This window comes from Mucor velutinosus, assembly GCF_035048745.1.
Source record: "Mucor velutinosus strain NIH1002 chromosome Unknown tig00001544, whole genome shotgun sequence".
In the NCBI taxonomy this organism is placed as follows: Eukaryota; Fungi; Mucoromycota; class Mucoromycetes; order Mucorales; family Mucoraceae; genus Mucor; species Mucor velutinosus.
This window is the reverse complement of record NW_027041908.1, coordinates 1,475,694-1,499,048: the sequence shown is the minus strand read 5'-3', so window position 1 is coordinate 1,499,048 and position 23,355 is coordinate 1,475,694. Positions and strand designations below refer to the sequence as shown.

General features: G+C 39.0%; 8 protein-coding genes across 8 annotated transcripts; 4 read left to right on the top strand and 4 right to left on the bottom strand.

The window, feature by feature from the left end:
- Nucleotides 1-2,296: 2,296 nt before the first annotated feature.
- Nucleotides 2,297-3,683, top strand: RPL26A_3 (60S ribosomal protein L26A; the record flags this gene model as incomplete). Its single annotated transcript, XM_064825085.1, has 5 exons — nucleotides 2,297-2,431; nucleotides 2,489-2,750; nucleotides 2,812-3,104; nucleotides 3,158-3,268; nucleotides 3,321-3,683. 5 exons carry the CDS (start codon nucleotides 2,297-2,299, stop codon nucleotides 3,681-3,683), a joined length of 1,164 nt encoding a protein of 387 aa, XP_064680462.1.
- Nucleotides 3,684-3,900: 217 nt separating this feature from the next.
- On the bottom strand, nucleotides 3,901-6,198 carry ATC70_005801 (uncharacterized protein; the record flags this gene model as incomplete). The annotated part of the gene is made up of 8 exons (XM_064825084.1): nucleotides 3,901-4,271; nucleotides 4,334-4,871; nucleotides 4,923-5,185; nucleotides 5,242-5,384; nucleotides 5,527-5,595; nucleotides 5,654-5,874; nucleotides 5,937-6,046; nucleotides 6,108-6,198. The coding sequence occupies 8 exons, from the start codon at nucleotides 6,196-6,198 to the stop codon at nucleotides 3,901-3,903; spliced, it is 1,806 nt and encodes a 601-aa protein (XP_064680461.1).
- Nucleotides 6,199-6,916: 718 nt separating this feature from the next.
- On the bottom strand, nucleotides 6,917-7,658 carry ATC70_005800 (uncharacterized protein; the record flags this gene model as incomplete). Its single annotated transcript, XM_064825083.1, has 3 exons — nucleotides 6,917-7,216; nucleotides 7,273-7,377; nucleotides 7,428-7,658. The coding sequence occupies 3 exons, from the start codon at nucleotides 7,656-7,658 to the stop codon at nucleotides 6,917-6,919; spliced, it is 636 nt and encodes a 211-aa protein (XP_064680460.1).
- A 224-nt stretch (nucleotides 7,659-7,882) lies between these two features.
- ATC70_005799 (uncharacterized protein) lies at nucleotides 7,883-9,633 on the bottom strand (the record flags this gene model as incomplete). The annotated part of the gene is made up of 4 exons (XM_064825082.1): nucleotides 7,883-8,582; nucleotides 8,644-9,261; nucleotides 9,318-9,570; nucleotides 9,621-9,633. The coding sequence occupies 4 exons, from the start codon at nucleotides 9,631-9,633 to the stop codon at nucleotides 7,883-7,885; spliced, it is 1,584 nt and encodes a 527-aa protein (XP_064680459.1).
- Nucleotides 9,634-9,831: 198 nt separating this feature from the next.
- On the bottom strand, nucleotides 9,832-10,254 carry ATC70_005798 (uncharacterized protein; the record flags this gene model as incomplete). Its single annotated transcript, XM_064825081.1, has 3 exons — nucleotides 9,832-9,949; nucleotides 10,008-10,169; nucleotides 10,223-10,254. The coding sequence occupies 3 exons, from the start codon at nucleotides 10,252-10,254 to the stop codon at nucleotides 9,832-9,834; spliced, it is 312 nt and encodes a 103-aa protein (XP_064680458.1).
- A 2,624-nt stretch (nucleotides 10,255-12,878) lies between these two features.
- Nucleotides 12,879-13,623, top strand: ATC70_005797 (uncharacterized protein; the record flags this gene model as incomplete). The annotated part of the gene is made up of 3 exons (XM_064825080.1): nucleotides 12,879-12,933; nucleotides 13,047-13,271; nucleotides 13,337-13,623. The coding sequence occupies 3 exons, from the start codon at nucleotides 12,879-12,881 to the stop codon at nucleotides 13,621-13,623; spliced, it is 567 nt and encodes a 188-aa protein (XP_064680457.1).
- A 1,075-nt stretch (nucleotides 13,624-14,698) lies between these two features.
- On the top strand, nucleotides 14,699-17,676 carry ATC70_005796 (uncharacterized protein; the record flags this gene model as incomplete). Its single annotated transcript, XM_064825079.1, has 9 exons — nucleotides 14,699-14,800; nucleotides 14,867-15,128; nucleotides 15,185-15,304; nucleotides 15,368-15,459; nucleotides 15,512-15,652; nucleotides 15,715-15,786; nucleotides 15,839-16,847; nucleotides 16,907-17,214; nucleotides 17,269-17,676. 9 exons carry the CDS (start codon nucleotides 14,699-14,701, stop codon nucleotides 17,674-17,676), a joined length of 2,514 nt encoding a protein of 837 aa, XP_064680456.1.
- Nucleotides 17,677-21,470: 3,794 nt separating this feature from the next.
- ATC70_005795 (uncharacterized protein) lies at nucleotides 21,471-23,333 on the top strand (the record flags this gene model as incomplete). Its single annotated transcript, XM_064825078.1, has 7 exons — nucleotides 21,471-21,633; nucleotides 21,706-21,798; nucleotides 21,861-21,890; nucleotides 21,947-22,006; nucleotides 22,067-22,270; nucleotides 22,348-23,085; nucleotides 23,137-23,333. 7 exons carry the CDS (start codon nucleotides 21,471-21,473, stop codon nucleotides 23,331-23,333), a joined length of 1,485 nt encoding a protein of 494 aa, XP_064680455.1.
- Nucleotides 23,334-23,355: the final 22 nt, after the last annotated feature.

Sequence of the window (23,355 nt, the reverse complement as noted above, 5' to 3'; positions counted from 1 at the left end):
TTCTATTTGAATCAAAGATTGCACAGGCTGCAGAACTACCCTTCCAGTAAATTACAGCTACCAAACATGTGATTTATGCCGTATAAATACACTCTATAAAGCAATACATAACCAAATTTGACAGTTTTCAAGCCTTTGTATCTTGACATGTAGACCTTTATGAGCCACCGGAATGACGCCAAACAATTGTACATGAATAGTAGTAACTATCTGACACATTTGCTCAACTTTTTGGGGACCTAAAAAAACATGGCCAAAAATCGACCAAAAAGCATGAGGGGTACCTCATGGTTTTCATCGAAAACCAAACGATCGCATTTTTTACCTTGAAAATGAAGACTTTTACTAGGGCATATATTAATTCAAAATGTGTCTCTCGATCCAAACCAACCTCTGAAACCACTTTTATGAGGTGTTCATATGCAAAATATGGCTAATTTCGCTAAAAACCTCATTTCAAATTTATTGAATTGCTCAATAATTTCAGTCAGAATACTTATCACGGTTAGCACCATTGGAAGCGCCTTGAAAAGTACTCCAAGAATGTATTAGGAAGGGTAGCGTGATTATTACAGTTTATATAGTCGAGTCTCATAAAATAGATTAAAGAAGTCGAAAAAAGACAAAATCTGTCCAATCTTGAGCAGAAATAATAAGCTGGTTTTGAATCAATTTTAGCGGGCGTCGCTGCTGCTGGCTGGCCCAAATGCCTCTCTGTTGATGACAATGATGATTGCGATGCTGATTAAATGGGGATCATGGAATTGAAAGAACAATTACTTAGCGCAAATAATTTTTTTTGGAGCTTTGTCTCATTGAAGAGTCTCTTGCAATGACAAATCTCAAAAAAAGTCGCTGTAAAATTTACACAAGTCCTGTATTTGCTCATGACCAGCTTTATGTCGCCATCTTATTAAGAGCAGCAGCAGCAGTGAATGATATGACAATTCTACTATCAGAAAATGGCGATTATGATGTACAAATGCTACATAAAACTTGGAGTTTCTTTCGCATTGTCCCAATAGGCTTTGTTTGATATCAATATAAGCAAAAAAGGGTGCTGAGTGAGGTAACTCCTCTTCCCCTCCTGGCTCAGATATATCCTTTCTTTTACTAACTAATAATAACTAATAATTGGTTGTTTAAAATCTACTTGATATACCAAAATGTTATAATATCTGATTTAAAATGTCTTTGGCGAGACCCCACAGGGTGGCACCGACATCGAGCGTAGCGAGACAGATCGGCTAGTAATTCCAAATATAATACATTAATGGTGTCTCCATTTTCAAGAGATTGATTAGTTGATGTTCTTATATTCTGGGTTTCGCATCTGGATGAGCAATTTGCTTTTATTAAACCTGCTATTTCAGATACAAAACTGCAATGTAGAGATTTTACATAGAAAAGTTGCACAAACGTGGTTTCAGAGGTTGCTTTGAATCCATACAAACATTTTGATTTAGTACATGCCATAGTAAAAGTCTTTGTTTTGGAGGTCAAAGACGCGATTGTTTAATTTTTGACGAAATCCATGAGGTATCCCTCATGCTTTTTGGTTGATTTTTGGTTGATTTTTGGCGATCCCAAAAAAGCTGAGCAAAGGTGTCAGAAAGTTTGCGCTAGTTGAGAGTAATTGTTTGGTGCCATTCTGACAGTCTAAAACAGCTCCTATCACGAGAAAACACAGCTCAAATGCACCCAAACTTTGCTGTGATTTGCATCATTTTGAACAGTAAGAGATACTGTTAATAAGCTATCCACCAGTATACGAGTTGTTTCCACTGATACAGACACGAAGCTTCGTACAAGAACCACATCTGTAGCGACATGTCGTTTCTAGCGACTTCGTAGTTGTCAAGGAATATTTGATTTATGATATTTCAGTATATTTCAGCAGGATGAGTTTTTTTTTTTTGCGATAAATTGATTACTGATTATGCAATCAAACAAGAAATCATACATGTGCTACTGCCTGCAATGCTTTTTTTCGAGTTCCTGCCCAACAGAATGAGTCTTGGCTAACTTTTTGACATAATCCATTTTCAATGTGGCTGCCCTAGTCAAACTGAAGAAATAAGCATGGAGGCAAGATTGCCTTTTGATCAGATGGATGCAATAGTCAATTATACAAGCAGCAACTATGAAATACATCTATTCTAAATTAAGGGGAATGCTCATATGTCCGTCATTCTCATTGGAGGATTCAACGCGCACATTAATTATGGAGCGGGTACCATTCATCAGCATGCTTTTCTTTCTTTTACATACACATTCAATCAGCAAGATATAAGAAATGGCCAAGTGGTGGTGGGGTTATAACGTCATAACTCTGCTTTGTCTATTTGTTCTGTCAGTGTACAGCAATGATCAAGAGCAAATAGAGGGATTTTTTAGTCAAAGTGGACATACCAACAATTGGGCAGTTTTGGTAAATAGCTGAGAACAAGGCAGACAAGAGCCCAATTCTAACCACCCAGTATTTTAGGTCTGCACCTCTCGCTTTTGGTTCAACTACCGTCATGTAGCCAACACATTGTCCATGTATCGCACAGTCAAGCGACTAGGCATTCCGGATTCCAACATTATATTGATGCTGGCAGACGATGTCTCTTGTAATCCTCGTAACAAATACCCGGCAACAGTGTACAACAATGCCAATCGATTATTGGATCTATACGGTGATAATGTAGAAGTAGATTATCGAGGATATGAAGTGACGGTAGAGAATTTTATTCGTATGCTCACGGGTAAGTTGGCATTCAGAGTGGAAGATACTGCGTGGCTGATACGACTTGTTGCACACACTAGGCCGTGTCTCGCCTGATACTCCTCGTTCCAAACGACTACTATCAGACGATAGATCCAACATCTTGGTCTACATGACCGGCCATGGAGGAGACGAATTCTTGAAATTCCAAGATGCTGAGGAGATTAGCGCCTACGATTTGGCAGATTCATTCAAGCAAATGTCTGAAAAGAAGCGATACAACGAGATTCTATTCATGATTGACACCTGCCAAGCAAATACTATGTACAGTAAGATTAACTCTACCAATATCCTTGCTGCTGGCAGTAGTAAATTAGATGAAAGCTCCTATTCAGTAAGTGTTCAGGGTAGTGGATGGGCATGCGTTTAATGCTTTATGCTATCTAGCATCACACAGATTACGACATTGGTGTTGCTGTCATCGACAGCTTTACGTATTACAATTTGGAATTTTTAGAGAATGTGGATCAGACCAGTGACAGGACATTACAGGAATTGGTAAGATGGGCCAGTGTAAATTTCATGCCAATGCTAACAGGTATGGATCTAGTTTGATACATATGATCCAGTCAAGATTGCCTCTCATCCAGGCATTCGCTCTGACTTGTTCAACCGTCCTTTGAACAAAGTCAAGGTGACAGATTTCTTTGGCAACGTACAAAATGTAGAGCTTACCAAAAGTCGATACCCACTTGTACAGCAAGAAGATGCGGTAAATGATACAGTAGCAGCAGATTCATTTTCAACAGATCAACAATCGTTCAGTACTGCAGACACAGTCTCCAGTAAACATTTGCATCACTCATTCTTGGTAAAGAAAAAGACAGACACGCGTTATTGGATTCAATCAGGATTTGGTGTGCTATCAGCATTAGGCATTGGCTATGTGATTGCAACCACCATCATGTCTTGAATCAGTGATAAGCGAAAAAGGACGACAATAGGCCTTTATTATATATAAACATAAGAATAAAAAGTTAATGGTGTATAATATCATAGGTAAAAGTGGGCTTGGTGGAAGGGGGAAAAAATCTAAATATACAAAATCTGTCTATATGATATAGCAATAGTAGTAGTAGTAGTAGTAGTAGTAGTTATAACACAGTGTTTTTTTTTGGGGAAGAGGGTTTTCACATGATGTTGCATGAACAGTAAACTGGACCGGAGGATTCTCGAGGATCCCAGTCTCCGTTATGATTTTCTTCATGTTGATATTGCTTCGTAGTGATGGATGAGAAACTAGACATGGCTAATGTGGCGGGCATCTCTGGCAAGGTGTATCCAGAGTCAATATCACCCTTCTTGGACAGCGCTGCTACGGCTTGTGAGTGATAATCGTCTTCGGCAGTGGCTGTGGTATCGCTGCTGCTGTTTGAATCTTCTTGCTGTTGCTGCTGCTGTTGTTGTGTTGAAGTGTGATGGTTGTTTTCAATGTTTTCCCGTTTTCTATCTTCCCAAATGGATAGATTTCGTTTGATGTGCTCCACCGGAAAAGAGAGTTCTGCATGCGTATGATATGAGTGGGCTACTCACTGAGGCGGATCCCATCCTGCTCTTCCTTACCTTGCATGGATTCACTCACACTCTCAAATAGTCCGACGGCAACAAATCTGATGAATCCAATTTGGGAGTCTTCCAAAATAATTTGAGATCTGTCATTCATGGGCATCACACTCAAGCCCAACTCTCGCTCTAAGTCACCTTGCGAGGCAAACTCTTCTACCAGTATCTGTGCCCATTCGTAAGCTCTAGGAAAGGGGCGAGCAACATTACTAATATCAGCACATTTGATCAAACCACTGCAAAACAAGAGCCTCTCCTCCAAGCATCTCGGCGCATCCCACTCGTTTGGATCACTGTCTGCCAGTCGCTGCTTTTGTTCCTTGATTTTGGTCACATAATCACCGTGTAACGCCATATCCGTGGCCAAAATACTTGTAATGACTAATTTTCTAAATTCGACATATTCCTTGGAATCTGATCCACCCAGAATGTTGTCAAACTTGTGCTTCTTCAGTAGCTGAAACAAGGTCATTGCATGGAAGCTTTCTAATACGGAATTGTCATTATAAAGCAGCGCCAGAGGAGCCGAGGTATTGATCTAAAATATGTCAGCTTCATTTGCTTCCAAACACAAGACAAGCCTGCTTACCAGAAATGCATTATTCACGCCTGGATGTGCTGTGTCATGCCCAATAGCAGCTATAAATAGTGCGAACAGATCTTTTGGCCTTAGTATACGGTATGTTTTTGAATTTGTTATGCGTGGAGTTCCATCGGCAAATGGTACCAGACCCAATTGACATGTAAAGTAATATATACATTGCAGCACATCCACTGCATGAGCAAAGTTATGGTATGGGTTTTCATCATGATAGATACTAGCCAAATCCAATATAAAACTATACAGCTGGTCTATCGTCATGAGTGAGTATAGTACTTGTATTTACATGGCTGTGTCTTCTATTCACCTTGACTGAATTTAGTGATTTCGTCCAGTAGAAATACTTGAGATATAATGATGACTGAACAATGAACGAGGTCATCATGAGACAGGTTCAATGGACTGAAATCCCAACTAGACACCTTCTTTTGCAACGTCTCTCGATGTTCACTGTAAAGAGTCAAAGGGGATTAATACTTCATTTTTCCCATGTGAGCAGTAAGGAGGTGTTTCTGTTATTGTCTATAAAAGGAGGGAAATATAAACGGGAGGAGGGAGAGCAGGGAGGGAGAGAAGTAACAAAAAAACTTACTCTGTTAGTTGTTTGCATGTTAATGTTGACGGTACTGGTAGATACGAATCAATGATGGCCTTTGTAAAGCTAAACAGATGCATTAATATCCCAATCACTGCCACTGATTTGTGCATGTAGGTATTACTTTATATCTCTGCTGTTGATAGCCTTGATGCGATCATGAATGCGATCCGGTAAATAAGCCGAGTTTTTATTGTTATCATGGTTGCTATTGCTACAGTGCTGTGCTGTTGTGGGTGTGATGGGAGACATGACTGAAGTGATTGTACTAATGGTACTACAAGAAATAAGATGATCTTGGTATAACGGCGAGGATTGCTGATGATGCTGTCTACGCACTAGTGTCTATTTAGAGGGGTTTCTCATGAGTCCTTTAGTCGACATGTCGTTTGCACTCTAGTAAATACCAGAAACAACGTCTTTATCACATCAGATCGTAGGGGCCGCAACACATAGTCAGCAGCACCCAGTTGGATACATTCCAACATAAATTGCGGATCGTCTTTTGTCGAATACACTACAGTAGGGCGCTTAGTAACAACTCTAGTACAATCAAAACAAGCACACTATAAAATTACCAATGACAGGTACAGCGTCAGATACTTGTTCAATGGTGTGAGATACAGCTTGAATTTGCTCCTGATTCTCCATAGCATCATCCAATTCCATGAGCAGCAGTGTCGATGAAGACGGGAGCAGTTTAATATAGTTCAAGCATGATTCAAGGTTTGTATCTTTATGAACTTGTGATTTGATTTGATTTCAATTTTATTGATTTGCTCTTCATTTTGTGTAGAAATGTAATAATTACCATGCCCAAATGATCTTTGCAGTATATCTTTCTCGGCTTCTTCTGCTTCCTTGTCAAATACATCGTCATGATCTGAAATGTAGAATGGGTTTGTTTGTTTTAATAGAATAATTGTACATGTTTGTGGATCCATTTATAAAATGAAATGAAAAATGAAAGGGGAAGGGGCTACTGTGTTGATTTTGATGCTGTTTCGTCTATTTTTTTTTTTTTTTGTGTGTGTAGTTGATTTGATTTATTTTCGAAAATTAAAAGTGAAAGAAAGAGAAAGGAAAAGGGGGAAAATGTACAATAAAGAAAAAGGGAAAACAAAAAAAAAAGGGAATTGTGAGAGTGAATTTGTTAGCTATTCAGGTAAGACAAAATAATTTTGTGTAAAAAAAAAAAAAAAAAAAAAAAAAAAAAAAAAAAAGTAAGCTTTCTGTCTGTTTCGTTTGAAAAGCAATGGCATTAGAATACACAGTGGGAGAGAGAAGGGGTTTCAATCACATCATTTGTTGGTGACACTCTGGATGGCACCTGCCTAGCCAAACTGCCTAGCTGTCTTAATCTAGACCTTTCCCCCCCCCCCTCCTATTATATCTGCGGCGCCCTCTTTACTGGTCCTCTGCATTTGGTATAATCAATATGATTTAGCCATGATTCAATCTGTCTGTCCATATTGAACTGATATTTCCTGATGATGGGTGATTCAAATGCTGTGAAGTAACTGTCCACTGAAGCCGCATCGTCCTCCTCTTCATCCATCACTATTGCTGGTGGATCAGTTTGAGTGCCCACCGAAATTGTTGGTTTGTTAAGGAGCATATCCAGCTCATGTTGTAATATTTCCATGTGTTTACTTGAATCTTCTAAATTCATCCGTAATTTGCGATTCTAAATGTTATTGTTAGTACTTGGCTTTGTCTGTCTGTCTGTATGCCTAGATGTACTTGTTGTTTCAATTGATACAGATCAAGATCCTTGGTCATGATATCCTCTAAATGATACAGGCGCAGCTTCAGATCGAAATTTTCCTTCTTCAAGTCTGTAATTAGCTATATATTAGGGTTAGCCGACTTGGCACATGTCATGCAATTAGCTTTACCTTTTCTACTTCTTTCATAGGTGCTATTTTAGTCTTTGTGGGTGGGGGTGGTGGCTTGTTGATCTCATTACTGTAGCTGGTGCTGTTACTACTATTACTGGCAGATCGACTCCATTGCTGATTCAAGCCAGGTGGTTTACCCAAATGCGATGAATGAAATCTCTTGGTACTGTATTGCATAGCACTGTTATCTGTATAGCAAGACCGAGGTGTGTGATTGAATTCGTGCATGGATGATGATGAGGAGGATTGGCTACTGCTTGCAACTGACTCCAGGCATGAGAAGCTTTTTGATCTATCCTTTATTAGATTCGAATCAGGAGTCAAGTATGTCATTTGTATGTATACTTTATAAAGGAAACAGCGAAAAAAAAAAAAAAAAAAAAAAAAAAAAAAGTAATCATAAAGGGAAATTTTACTCGATTGAATAAATAGTGATAGAATATATCCGAGTTTTATTGCCATCTCGAGAATTGTGATGCTTGTTGTTGCTGCTGTGACATGGACAAATTGGAGCCTTGTTGATGGTTATTGTAACTATCAGTCATTGCGCCATCTGGATTGTAAGTGAACCCTTTAAACTGCTCTTGCATCGTCTTGGATATCTGAGAATCTTCTTCAGCGGCGACTGATTCAACAGGTTGCTCTGAAGTAAATTCATCGTCAAAATTGGTGGTGTCATACATGTTCTCCACAGATGGCTTGAATGGTGCTTGTAATTGTTTCCTCATTAACTTTGTCCAATCAATGGATCTAAAAAACGGATGATGCCTAATTTCATCTGTACCTCGATTTCCTAAACGCTGGTTTGGGTCTCGAGTCAATAAGCCTGTTAGGAAACTGGATGCTTCATCTGACATGTCATCTGGAAAGATAAGTGGGTCTCGGAGGATCTTTCTGTACATTTCATCGGTGTTTTCGTGGTAGAATGGTGGTAATCCTGTCAACATTTCATACAATAGCACACCCAATGTCCACCAGTCGACGTTCTTGGTATAACCTTGACCTAACAACAGCTCTGGTGCTAAATACTCTGGTGTTCCACAAAAAGTATTTGTTCGTTCAGAATCAGTCATGTTTAATTTACATAAACCGAAATCACACAATGCAATATGACCGTTATAATCGATCAGGATATTCTCTGGTTTAAGGTCTCTAACGAATAAATGTTTATTTAGACCGTGTTGATGTGGCACTCCATATACATCTCACTTACCGGTACACCACATTGAATCCATGCAAGCACTCCAAGGCACAAAACAATTCCGCTGTATAGAATCTTGCTCTTTCTTCATGAAACCTCCCTTCTACTTGCAAATGATGAAATAGCTCTCCACCATTAATGAACGCCAATACCAAATACAGTTTGTCGGGACTCTGAAATGCAAACTTGAGTGGTACAATGAACGGATTTCTCACTTGAGCCAGCACCGTCTTCTCTGCCATTGTATGCGTCACTTCAGAGCGTGAGATGATACGAGACTTTCGCAAAACCTTCATGGCGTAGATACGATTTGTGTCCTTTTTGCGCACCACGTACACTTTTCCAAAGCTGCCTCGTCCAATCACTCGTAACAGATCAAAAGATTGGAATGAGATGCTGGTCGTTTGTTGGTGAGGCGTGTAGCATGACTGAACAAACATGGCTCCTGTGCCTCCCATAATGTTGTAGACTTGATCTTCTAAGGCTGTGGATGTGAAATTGGGCTGAAATTTGACTGTGCCCAAGAAATGATCGTTGGCGGTTCTGGCAGCAGGTACGCCTCCAGTTTCTTGATTTGGTGGTTGTCGCAAGTAGATGGATATGGCAACAAGGGATTGACAAGAGACATCACTGTTTCAAGAAGTTCATCAGTCTGATGTGAGTGCCATGCTTGAGGATAGACTTACAAATTGGCTCTGTAGTTGTATACAGGATTCGATGTGTCACCACCAAGAGCATCAATCAATACTTCATTTTTATCAAATTCCAATACAACATAGGGTAGCCACCAATTTTGCTTTCTATGAAATGATTCTCTTTTACTACGTTGGAGAACAGGTAGAGGACCTGTATTCGGTACCTGTGCACCTTGCGGCAGCGTAATGCCTCTTGCTTCACACACTCGAATGAGCAAGACGCCTGCCCTAGGTTGTTCAGTAACTAAGGAGATGTTAGTATAACGTTGTTTTAACTAGCATTGCGTTACATACACTCAGTGTTCATATTTTATAAAAAGAGAGAAAAGAAAAGAAAAGAAAAAAGAGGTATATCAACTTTATGAACACTAGATCCAAAAATAAGGGGGGGGGAGGGGGGTGAAGGGACACCCAATAAAACGTATGAACAAAGATCCGAGTAACTTAATTAACGTTTATTACCATATTATCCCCTTTTTCCTCTGATGACAACACTCATTTTTATTTATCCACCATGCAAAGTTGAGATAAATACAATTTCATCCTTGTCTTCTAGCTCGTACTCTAATTCATCGCACAATTCCCAATCCACATTATTGATCAAGACCAAAATACCAGGACGACTGTTACATACAAGAAAATCAATACCACAACCACAGAAAGAATCAAACAAGCACTTACACAGTGTCCTTTTCAACAAATAGATCCTTCTTTTCAGTCATCATGGTATCGCGGATATAAAGGATTAAATCTTGAAGATTGGAGGGCTTGCCTTTTTCGTTGGTAGCAGGAAATTGGATGCTGTGCTTGCTAACATTTTGGAACAAAAGCTCCATGCCTCCACTACATGGCTTATGAGTACGGCATTTGTCAATTATATCTGTATTCAAGGTTACCTGAATTCAACGTTGATGGTCAAATTTGACATTGTTTTATGTGTATCGTAATGTGAAAGAAAAGAATTTGTCAAAATGCAAGACGACAGCTTTTTAGGTTCATGGAAAAAAAACTTGCTTGCAGTGACTACTGTATTTGAATTGATGGATCAAGAAATAGGCCTTGATCTCTATGATCCACCTCACTTTATGTTGCGGTTATGAATGACTATCCACTGCCATTTGTACATCACGCATGCTATTTGAACTCCCACAGATGCATTTGGCCGAAAAGAGCAACAATATCTGCAGCAATTTCTTTAAACCTCGTTAGATGAGCTCATGCCACATCATTTGAAGAATACTTGAAGTCGTTCAGGAATTACCATGGAGCGCAATTTTATGCTGATCATGTACTTTGCGTTTATAATTAGCTACATGTTGCTATCTTGCCTGATCGAGCTTCTGACGCTACGTTTTCTATAATCAATGGCGCCTGAGGTGTATGATTCACTAATACATATTCATTGAACCCTTCTCATTACAGCAATATATGTGAGGCTTTAAATCTGTCTACACAAACGATGCAATTACATTCGTTGGTTCTTCGATGCATCAGTAAATTAGTTTTGAATTGTTCCTGGAACGTTCGATATTGCTGTTAGATCAGGTCGTTATGTAATAAATATTTCATTTTTCAGCTGCTTACTTTTAAGAGAGAACCTTTTACAGGCGACATGTAACTGCAGATACAACTTTTCTATGTGCCTTACGCTTGTATCAACGAGAAGAATTTATATAAGGGCAGATAGCTTATTAACAGTATCTCTTACTGTTCAAAATGATGCAAATCACAGCAAAGTTTGGGTGCTTTTGAGCTGTGTTTTCTCGTGATAGGAGCTGTTTTAGACTGTCAGAATGGCACCAAACAATTACTCTCAACTAGCGCAAACTTTCTGACACCTTTGCTCAGCTTTTTTGGGATCGCCAAAAATCAACCAAAAATCAACCAAAAAGCATGAGGGATACCTCATGGATTTCGTCAAAAATTAAACAATCGCGTCTTTGACCTCCAAAACGAAGACTTTTACTATGGCATGTACTAAATCAAAATGTTTGTATGGATTCAAAGCAACCTCTGAAACCACGTTTGTGCAACTTTTCTATGTAAAATCTCTACATTTTTGCCAAAAAACCTCAGTTCATGTTTTGTAGTATTACTCAATACGTTTATTCAAAGCATATATTTTACTTGGCACCATTGGAAGCGCCTTGAAATGTACCCCAATAATGTATTAGGAAGCGTCGGATGAGCATCACACATTATATAGTCGGATCTGGCAACATAGTTAAATCAAGTCGAAAAACTATCAAAATTGGCCAATCTGGAGTAGACCAAGGGTCTGAGTTCAAATTAATTTTGGCGACTGGAGGAGCCGGCTGGCAAACTCAATGCCCTTTCCATCACGAGGGCAATACAGTAATAAATGCTTTTGAAGCGTATGGAAAGTAGGTGGCAACTTACAAAGCACTATCGTTAGCCATACTATCTTTCTTGCATTATATATTTAGTAACGCCAGTCTATCAAAATGCTTGTTCGATCAACTCTTTTCCTTTTTGAGGCTTTGAAAATGTCTAGGGATCATAAACTTATTAGGTTGCGATGAACATTTCGACTCTTCGGTAGGTTACGACCAAAGCGAAGTGTAGGTCAGGAAATTAACCTACGTTCAGGGGGTTTGCGCTACCGCGGGCCTTTGCTTGTTTCAATACATCATACCTCAAACAGAAGCAATACACATTTCGTCATTTTTCATATTTTTTTTTAAAAAAATAAGTAAATTTCATTCTCACGGTTGCTCTTAATCTTGCTAATGTAATGATACGACGCACAAGAAACTAGGTCGATTCAATAAATCGGTGACAAAACACAACTCACCATGATACTGAGATTGAACAGTATGTGCAGCGTATGGTGGTTGCTCCCGAAATATTCCTCACATTTTACATGTCATGTTGCTTTTAAGAAACAAATAGGAATGAAACATATGATTGTTTGTGTCTGTGTATACACGTTTCTTCATAGAAAAAAAAGTGTGGGATGTTAATATATATCAAAAGCAACATGTATATCAAAAAATCACACATTCATCCATCAAGTCTTGTCCTTTCTCACGTCGAGTCAGGGAGCCAATCAATGGCAAACGACAGCTAAAAGGATGTGTCAGAATGATTTCAATTTCTCAAACCGCAACAGAAACGTTTAGCCATCGAGTATCTGATTTGTTAGGATTCGTATTGTTCTACAAGTCTTTTGAAAAAGGGAAAAGAGGATTTATCCAGATTACACAATTCTTTCATTTTGGACAAGAAGAAAAGGGCACAAAAGGTGCTGAAATTATTCAATGCGATGAGAGATAAAGCGAATTGATAGGAAGCAGCCATGAGCCATGTAACGAATAAATCAAAATCAAATGTTTATCAACTATCAGCTGGCCATCAGTCGAGAAAAAAAAAATTAGCTCGGGTAGTTTATCCACTAGTCAATATTGCGAAAAAAAAAAAAGTATAAATACTGGAGGCAATTTGAATTTTCACCTCTTTTTTTTTTTCTCTTTTCTTTTTTTTCTTTTTCTTTTTGGTATTTTTACCCTTTGAATAATCATTATAACACCCATGCTGGCCCTCCCTAACACAATTACAAGAGAAGCAATCCCTCCTGGTTTCATAGGTAAAGTAGAAGCGAATTGGTTTAAATAAATGGAAAAGGGAGGTGTGGGTGGTACCATTCATTTAAATTTGGTCCCTGGATCTGTTTGTATTAAATTTTTTAAACAACGTTAGATTTCGCTTCCTCTTCATTCGATGCCATCTTGTTTCCTAATGCTCCTGCCGAAGTAACACCTACTGCAGCTGCGCAAAATGATGGCGAGATCAAAAGAAGAACGTCCCATTTACCTGACCTGATTCCGTTCATCCAACTTATTACTGACAAATGTGATGTCCAACCTATTCATATGGTCATGGCACTCATGTACGTTCAAAGATTCAGGAAATCATTGCCTGCTGGTAAGTTGCACATCAATCAAATAAGATTTTCAATGCACAAGACTGATTACATTGTGTTTTTGTAGGATACAAGGCTGAACCTGAAGCTGCTCATCGTATTTTTGTTGCATCTCTGCTGGTTGCTAGCAAGTACAGTGAAGATCGTTGTCTTTCCACAAAGCAAGTTGTTAGAGCTACGGGTGATGTTTGGTCCATCAAGGAAATTACTCAAATGGAATTAGCTTTCTTGAGATTCTTGCATTGGGATCTTTATGTGAGTCATGAGGAGATAACCAAATTTCTTCATGATTTAGGATTTGATATTCGATCTATTCTACCCAATCGTCCTATCCTGTTGGATGATACTCTTTAGAGTTCGTTTCTTTTTCAATCTTGATACCCTACCTTTACCTTGTAAATAACTACTATTTGTATATATATATACCCTATAACTACAGCAACTACTTTACGGCCTTGTTAGTCAACGCTCTTTTACTTTCAGAACACATGTACAAGTATATATATAATAGACTATTTACAAGCTGTTTTTTCTTTCAGACAACATTAATAAACCAAACAGAAATGAACATCTTCATTTTATGTGGCCAAATTCTCACGTTTAAAGCAATGGCTTCGTCATTCAAAGTGTCATCGTTGTTGCAGTTATTACAAACAAACATGTAATTACCTTTTTGTTTACATTTGATACACAAAATTTCATTCTAATTGCAACAATGGATTGCTGGGGGGGGGGAAGGAGCCTCATGCATAATGCGGAGATCATTTCTTCCGTTGCTGTTCAAGTGCTTGATTTCATGATCTAGCAAATGTTCAAATGAGAATAATGGAAAAAGTCATTTGCTATGCTGTGAGTGGATCATAATTCAAAAGAATTACTCTCACGTGGGGCCTGTTTCATCATAGGATTGGGGGGGGATAGACATTATGAACTGAACATGAATTTCAAATATCATAGATTTGACATCTACTGTGGGATATGTCGAAAGAGCAAGCCTGCAATCATACAAGTTAGCGAAGCACTCAATAGTCTTGACTTGATGATGTGATGTGTTTTCCTTACGAGATTGTAGAAATCCAGAAAGAAGGGCCAAAAGTTTAAAATGCTGTTGGCACGCTACATTAACGTGTATTGCGCTTGGATGATTATGTTACTGTCATCGAGCCCAGTGAAATGCTCGGGGCTGCCATGAATACCGTATGTTGGCACATGCTATACATGCTTGATATCGTTCATGACCTTTTTGATCTTCAGCTTATCATGTTTAATTTCCAATCCCAAGGCAAACTGAATTAAGGTTGCAAAATCAACCAACCACAGTAAATAAATAAATGTCTGAAAATACTAAAAAAAAAAAAAAAAAAAAAAAAAAAAAAAACTTTTTCTTTTATTTACTTTTTTCGAATATTAGTTACGTTGGCAATAATCTATGAAATTTGCCAAATATCTCGAGTCAGAAAGTATTCCGGAATGGAGGAGGGCTTACATCAACTACAAAGGCCTCAAGAAAAGATTGAAAGCCATCGAAAAGGTAAACTCTTGTTTAGTTCTTGCATTAAAATGCACAACAATCATATCAACACATCTGTCAACTTAGTACCGTAAATTGAATCATGTCGAGGAAAACGTTCGACTTCATAACGCTATCCAGGATATCGACGATGCACCAGACTTGGATTATCCTAACAGACTAGCAACACCGAGAAGACCAACACGTACCCAATCCTCCATCATAGACAATAGATCCTCTGGATTACAGCCCAGAAGCGTTTCGGCTAGTAATTTATTCAAGCGATTTTCCTTTCACTTCAACAGACAAGACACAGAATTAGGCAATGTCAATCGACCTTCTATACCAGGTAAGAGGCGATGCATGCAAAGCCTTTTCTCCAAGCTCAACAAAAACACAATGTAGCCCTTGAACTGCAATCTATTTCTGTGTTGGAAGAGGCACTTCGGCATGCAAGCGAACCCGAGCAGTACTTTTTCGTCATGCTGGATGGAGATTTAGAGACAATATCTCGATTCTACGATGGTATGTGAAAAAAGGAGATGTGTCATTTACTCGTCTTAATTCATCATTTCGCTACACAATTAGAAAAGGAAAAAGAAGCGGAAGCCAAATACGAGGCACTTAAACTTCAAGTTCAATTAGTTCGAGATTTCGCAGTGCAGTTATCACATTTGCATGTAAGTTTTGTTTAGAAAAGAGATCATCACATTATATTTATTGAACTTATAGTCTGAGCACGATATCATATCTGCTGATGGTCGATTGAATCCAATGAATTGGTTCAAGGGGAGAAGAGGATCCAATGAAACGGATATTCCTGATCTACCAGCTTCCGTAGAATACAATGGAGATCATCATATGAGTTACAATGTAACAGTGGGGGAAAAGATTGCCCTGAATGATTCGAAACTAATGCTTACTCTTTATGAAAGGTGGCAAGGAGCAGATTGAAAAAGGCCATTACCGAATATTATCGTAGCTTGGAGTTGCTCAAGTCATACAAGGTAATACACGCATCATGATGTCAGGTTACACATATTCATAAGATGGCCACAGATTTTGAACGAAACTGGATTCCAAAAGATCTTGAAGAAGTTTGATAAGACAGCAGGATGGAAAGCAAGCGCACTGTATATGGAGAAAGTGCGCAGATATCACTGGGCAAAGTCTCATAAACTAGATGAATATCTGCAGGACACCGAGAATCTGTACATTCAGGAATTTGCGGATGGACATCGTAGACGAGGCATGGCAAAACTTCGCATCCCAGAGCGAGACGATCATTATACACCCACAACCTGGAGAACTGGTTTCTACATTGGTCTTTCTCTCGCACTTATGGCTCGAGTCACTCAACTTGCAACCGATCCCAATGTGCAGCAACAGCTCCCCAACTTGGAATACAACCTTCAGATCTACGCCTGCTTTAGCTTACCCATCTTGTTCTGCCTTGGTTTCTCCATTAACACACTCGTCTGGACACGATCTCACATCAACTACAAGTTTATCTTTGAATTTGATCCGCGAGACAACTTGGATTACCACGAATTCGCCGAATTACCTTCACTGATGCTGCTATTGCTGTCATTTATGATGTACGTGGACTTTTCTCAGTCATTTGCACCCCTTGTTCCCTCTGAACTATGCCCCTTGATTTTGTTTGTCATCATCATGGCTGTTTTGACATGTCCATTCCCTATCTTGTATTACTCTTCTCGTCGCTGGCTCAGTCTCTCCTTGGGTCGTATCATCCTCAGCTATTTCTTCCCTATTGAATTCCGTGATTTCTTCATTGCAGATGAACTCAATAGTTTGGCTTATTCTTTCTGGACATTTTCTTACTTTGTTTGTGCCTACCGCTTTCACTGGAATAACATGTCAGCCAATTGCCCTGTCAAAATCTTCTGGTATACCCCATTCTTGGCGTGTTTGCCTCCTTGGTGGCGTTTTATCCAATGTATTCGTCGTTATCAGGACTCCAGGGAAAAAGTGCATTTAGTGAATGCTCTCAAGTATACCACGAGTATTGGATCCACATTAGCAACGGGCTATCGACGAATGTATCGTAAGTATATCTCAATGAAAGTTTTGTTCAACACCTTGCTCAATATTGTTTACTATCAGCCAATGCATCGATGGAAGTCATTTGGGTCCTGTTTTGTATTGTTAATTCATCGTACACTTCAATCTGGGACATCAAAATGGATTGGGGGTTACTGCAGCCTGATAGCAAGCATTTGCTACTGAGAAACGATCTTGTATTCTACAGATGGACTTACTATGTCGCTGCCCCTCTGAATATTATCCTTCGTTTTGGATGGACATTGAACGCTGCTGGTTTAGGATATAAAGGTGAACTCATTGGATTTGTCACTGCGTTATTAGAGGCTTATCGACGTATTCAATGGAACTTTTTCCGTCTCGAAAATGAAGTAGGTTCATGACCGAGCATCGCAAGCACCATGTTGACTAATCAAATGTAATAGCATATCAACAACTGTGGTAATTATCGCGCTATCAAAGAAATTCCTTTGCCGTTTGCTTTCCGTGATGTCAACAAGTCGTCTGCTTCTGTTGCAGAAGAAGGTAGCATACAATTACCCATGGAGCCTAGTGATATTACTTCGCCTGCTGCCGCTGCAATCATTCCTGGACGCATGACGACACCTTATATTGACAACGTGTCTCCCGTGGGATCCTTTTATGGTCGTCGTGATTTCGAGAATAGACATGATTTGGATGACGGTGTCAGTTCAAGCGGTGTAGGCGGTAATTTGAAGCGTCAGCCATCCATGGTAGGCGCAGTTTTGGAGCGCATCAAGTCTAAGAAGGCGACAAAGGCTTCGGATTCTTCGGACACTGACTTGGATGATGAAGAAGAAGATAGCGATTAGATCTTTTGTATTTATATTATTTGTATTTGTTTGTAATTTAGAGTAAAATGAAAGACATGGATGCAATGAAAATTATCAATGTAAATTTTAATAGGGTGATGGCAAATGAGAGTGTGGTTTATTAGTAAAAAAAAAAATGATAATAATAATAGGCAAGGGGTTATAATTGCTACTAATATTATATATCCAAGTTAAATTCATGCCAGCAAAACGATTCTATGGCCAAAAAGCATTGGAAAACCCAAATAAGAACAATCATACAAGACAGAAGTCATCAAAGGTAATAAGCAGTAGACAACACGAACACTTGCTACAAGAAAAGAGAGGGACAGGGGATAAGAGAATGGAGGGAAGTAAGCAGATCAGTCAAGACTTGAATTACACCCACACAAGGAACCCACAAATCATTCAAACAACCCAACTCCAGGCAATCATTGTAAACCCACAAAAGACACAATAGAATCCCCCTTCAAGACTTCCCTCCATACAGAAAAGAAAAGGCTCTCAAGAGATCTAAAATAATAAAGATGTCAGATATGAATATACAAACACAATACAAGCAAAATGTCCATCGACTGAAATGCTGAAAGGTAAAGTTGAAGCTGAAGCTGACACTGAAACTGAAGTTGTTATACGCTGATCTAAAATCCTCACTGAAAAGATTCCTCAAGTTCTCAAATGTATACATTTCAAGTCTTGCAAAGAGACACCAAAAGTTCTCAACGTAGTGAACCAATCAGGCTTGTCTTGAATCAGAAGACCCAGGAGACAGAACCAGAACCTAGAAATCACCAGATAGACCACCAATAGAAGAGAACCAGACCAGACCGTGAAGACCAAATCAGGAGATGTGTAACAATAAACTAAATTTAACTAATAGTAATAGGAGAAAAATGGATCCTTTGGAAAATGACGTAATGTTGAAGGGATGGATGAAAAAGAGATAATCAGTCAAACAAATGTGTGTTGTGTTGAATTACTTGGAGTGGATTAAAGCGAACTGAACTAATTGAAGTATATCATGTAAAGCAAAGTGCTCTGCCGCTATGTTGTAGTGTTGCATACAAAAAGAAACTGGAATGAGCGCAACGAGGTTGAATTCAAACTTAACCGAGACGTAGTGTACACAAGAGAAGCACCATGAGAGGAGGTCGATAACTGAAACTAGACATACTGGGAAAATGCAAATCAGTGCAAACGAGTGTTGTGAACGAGACTTAACCGGAGAATAAGGAAACACGCATGAGACCTGCTGTTATTCTTGTGCGCAAATATGGAGGAAAGAGATATCAGTGCAAACGTATTGACTTGAATTACTTATCGGCAGCCAATGCGAGAGAAAGAACCGAACCGATACAATGGGAAGTGTAGCTACTAAGAATATCTATGCTGCGCAAACAGACAGGTGAAGCAAACGAGAAACATTTCGTGACGCTTGATGCAAGAATTACCACCAGAATAAAGCAATAAGAGAGGCCTAGGGAGAAAACCAACTTGTAGATGACTTGATACAGAGTAGGAAATAATTTAGCATAGTAGAAAAAAAAAAGGTAAAGAAGAAAGAATAAAGGCAATGCATTGAGAAATGCCTTCTATTTATATCTTTCTCAGGAAGAAGCAGGTGATATTTCGAGTGGACAAACAGAATTTGTTGCTTGAATACCATATGTGGATAGATGATTCCAAGTTTATTTTCTCTTCACCAATAAAACGATTGATTTAAGGCTGCATGCTGCATGATGGTTGGTGCATTATGATATTTTCAACAGTCCAAACATCAATTAGCTTACGAATGTTTCATGTTCCAGACTTTCAATGCAGCAAGTTGCCATCCTGCTCTTGATTCCATCAAGATAAGGCAGTGATTTATAAAAGTGTCGTGCACATCCACCATGATTCATTCGGTATAGATATACTTGGTACTCGAATCTTTTGTTACCGAGCGAATATATGCGAGTGGCCAACTTTTCTGGACTGAAATGTCCCGAGTTATGATGCTGTCTTGACTGTTTACCCATGACATCAAAGTTTACAACTGCATAAGGAAAAGCTAAAGTTTGTAATTTTTACTGAAAAAAAGTCTTTTGAGTTAAAGGCAATTATGGGAGCAATCTAGTCAACAATGCGTTTTATCTTGTACGGTCCAACCAGCATCCCTTCTCTTTCTATAAAACTGCTCAACAGTCATACAGAAGGTGATGAAAAGATAATTAGTCAAACAATAGTTATTAATGGCACACTGCAGATCGATTAGATGTCGAATATCTATGATTTATATAGGTTCTTACTATCTTAAAAGCTATCCATAGTATATTTTAGCCTTACAAAGCAACTAACACTGAACTTATCATGAGAGCAGTGGGGCTACAAGTGAGATACAAACTCCATAAAGCCTTGATGTCTCAGGCCAACCAGAGGCAAAATTAAGAGGATTCAGAAAGCACAGCTTATTAACACCAAAACAATCAGAAAAGTTTGCTGAATCTATTAATATAATTTTTGTCTGGTTTGCGTTTGCTTTTTGCTACTTTCTCTGTCAAGATGAAGTGTTTTATTAGACGTCTTTGGTGTTTTTCGGGACAGTAAAGTTAAAGCTAGACTAAACATCACTCAGATATACTACATACACAAAATTACCACTGTTAGAGAGCCAAGAAGCAGAAATTTTTGGGCGTAGATATTTACATGTTTATACCATCAACTGATGTAGCTATATCCTCTGCAAGTCGCAAATGTCGTGCTAAAACGCGTCAAAAAAAACCCAGAAAATCAGGTTGGTATAACTGAGTTTGAAATTTACTGACCTCACTCAATGTGCACCTGATTTGATATAACATTTGTACATTTTTTTTTATACTACAACCCACAACAGAATTGGCGTCTTATGCACTTTGAGTGTGGTTGGCTTTGTTCATTTTGAGGCGTGTATCAGAAGCTCTACATTACATCTCCAAATATTGGTATGGGTATTTTCCAGGTGATAGTGCATTTACTCGCAATCTTACCTGCTTTATGTACTTTCAGAGTGTGGATGAAGTATAATATATTTCCTGTGTGTGTGTGTACAGAACGTGATGGAGACTCCTAGTGTACTATACTATAGTTTTTGCTCATATTGTTCTAGTGATATGTTTATCAGTGCCTTCTTCTGGCTTTCCTCTCGCATGATCTTGTTACTTGCAACCAGAGAGCAATGTGTGAACCGAAAGTTGCTTGAACTGAAGATGATGGAGGCAAGTTGACTTTAGAGTTGGGATCGAAGCAATAGAATCCCAAGTCAAACACTTGATCAAGTGAAATTGTACTACAGTTATTTAGCTTTCGAAAGTTTTTCTGATAAGAATGCTTGTCTTCATTTCCTACAATAGAGTGGGTGGCGTGGTGTTACATTTTTGTACAATAACAGATAAGTCTGATCCGAGGATCAACTATTTATCTATCTATGCTATACTACCAATGCAGCAAAAACTGAATGACCGTATTATAAACAGAGCAGATAGTGGATTGTGGAATCCCAAGACAATTTGATGTTCTCAACGAGTGTCGTCGTACCAGTATTGCCAGTAAAAATTTTTTTTTGGCTTTTTCCTTGGGCTCCTTTATCATTGGTTCAACGCCTTTTAGAAGCTGATATATTAAACGTCTTGTTTCTCAAACTACCAATCTTTTTCTTTTTTCTTTTTTTCTTCCAAAAAGGTAAACTTCTTGGTTGATTTTTTCGTTTATTCTTTTGATCTTATATATCTACATATAACAACAACAAGAACAAACTGTAAAAAAAAACTATAATCACAATGGAAAAATACCCTCACGATTTTGATCCAGCTTTGACTGAAAAGTATAGTCAAGGGTCATCTAATGGCAATGATGAAAACGAATCTGTGGCCACTGGGCACAAGCTCTTTTCTAAACATACATTGATCAATTATTTCCCAAGATACAAGCTAAAGACGTCAGGTATTTTTCCAGAGCTCTATTGTGATGATATTAGAATTGCCTTTTAATGAAAACGAAAAAAAAAAAAATCAGGTGCTATTTACATTGATGAAAGACCTCCTCTTTACCAATGCTTCTTTATGGGTATCCAGCATGTCTTGGCCATGTTTGGTTCTACTGTGCTTGGTAAATCTCATGTAATCATTGATTGATAGACACTGCATGCTCACCACAACTCCTCCATGTAGCACCTCTTATGATGGGATTTGATACAAATAGTAAATATTGACATAGGCTATGATCTGACAAATCCACATGTTGACACCTTGTTTAGCTGCCTTGTTCTTTTCCGGTATTGGTACCATTATCTTTTATATTTTCACTGGCGGAAAGGGTGCGTACCATCTATGACCTCTACTTTAGACTCGATCGACTGAAAATTTTTGCCTCTTAGTTCCATCCTATGTTGGATCGTCATTTGGCTTCATTGGTGTTGTAGTTTCAGCTACAGGTTACAATTATACTCCCAGTTCTGGCCGCAATGAGCATACTGATATTGCCTGTGGTGGTATTATCGTCTGTGGTTTGGTGTATGGTGCCATTGGCCTTGTCGTCTTCTTTGCAGGCTCTGGCTGGATCGATGTCATTATGCCTCCTGGTAAGTGAAAATAGAACCTTTTCCCATACTTCCGGAATCGGAGCGGCTTTTGAATAGATCTCTAACCTTATCAATAGTTGTAACTGGTACAGTTGTCATGACCATTGGTATCCATTTATCAACATCTGCCTTTCAAAGTGCCACCCAGACTTCATTTGACGGCTGGATGGCATTCACTACGGTTATGCTGATCTCGCTTGTCAGTGTCTATGCCCCTGGTATGTTGAAGCGTATGCCTATCTTGATTGGCATGATTATTGGTTATCTTATCTATTTCGGCGTTGGTTACTCTGGTCATGGTCCAGCAATCGATTACACTGAGTTGTATGCCACTCCTTGGTTCGCTGCCCCTACGTTTGTCAAGCCCAAGTTCGATGGTCAAGCCATCAGTGTCATCGTCCCTGTCTGTGTCGTCTTGTTGGCCGAGAATTTAGGTCATATCAAGGCCGTGGGTGCTATGGCTGAGAAGCCTTTGGATAAATATCTCGGCCGTGCCATCTTGGGTGATGCCGTTGCTACGATTGTGTCTGCTGCAGCAGGTGGGCCAGGTACAACGACGTATTCCGAGAACATTGGTGTCATGGCTGTCACTCAAATCTTTTCAACATTGATCTTCCTGGTGGCTGCTGTTATTGCCATTTTCTTGGGCTTCATCCAAAAGTTTGGTGCTGCCATTCATACCATCCCTGAAGGTGTATTCGGTGGTCTTTCCATTATCCTTTTCGGCTTGATCACAGTCTCTGGTGCCAGAATTTGGGTTGAAAACCAAGTTGATTTCAAGGATTCTAGAAACATGCTCGTTGCTGGTGTTCCTGGTAAGCCAATTGAGGCACAATGTTGAAAAATGTCTAACCCACCTACGATAGTCATCATTGGTGCTGCCATGCAAACCACATTGAAGTGGGGTAACTTCCAACTGGATGGTATCGGCCTTCCTACCTACTCTGCCATTCTCTTGTACCAAATCTTGCGTGGATGGGATAACCTCAGAGATCTTTTTAGTCGCAAGAAGAAGGAGAGAGCCATGAGCATTCATTCTCAACAAACCTCTGCCGTTGTGTAGAGGATCGAATTCACCCATGTAG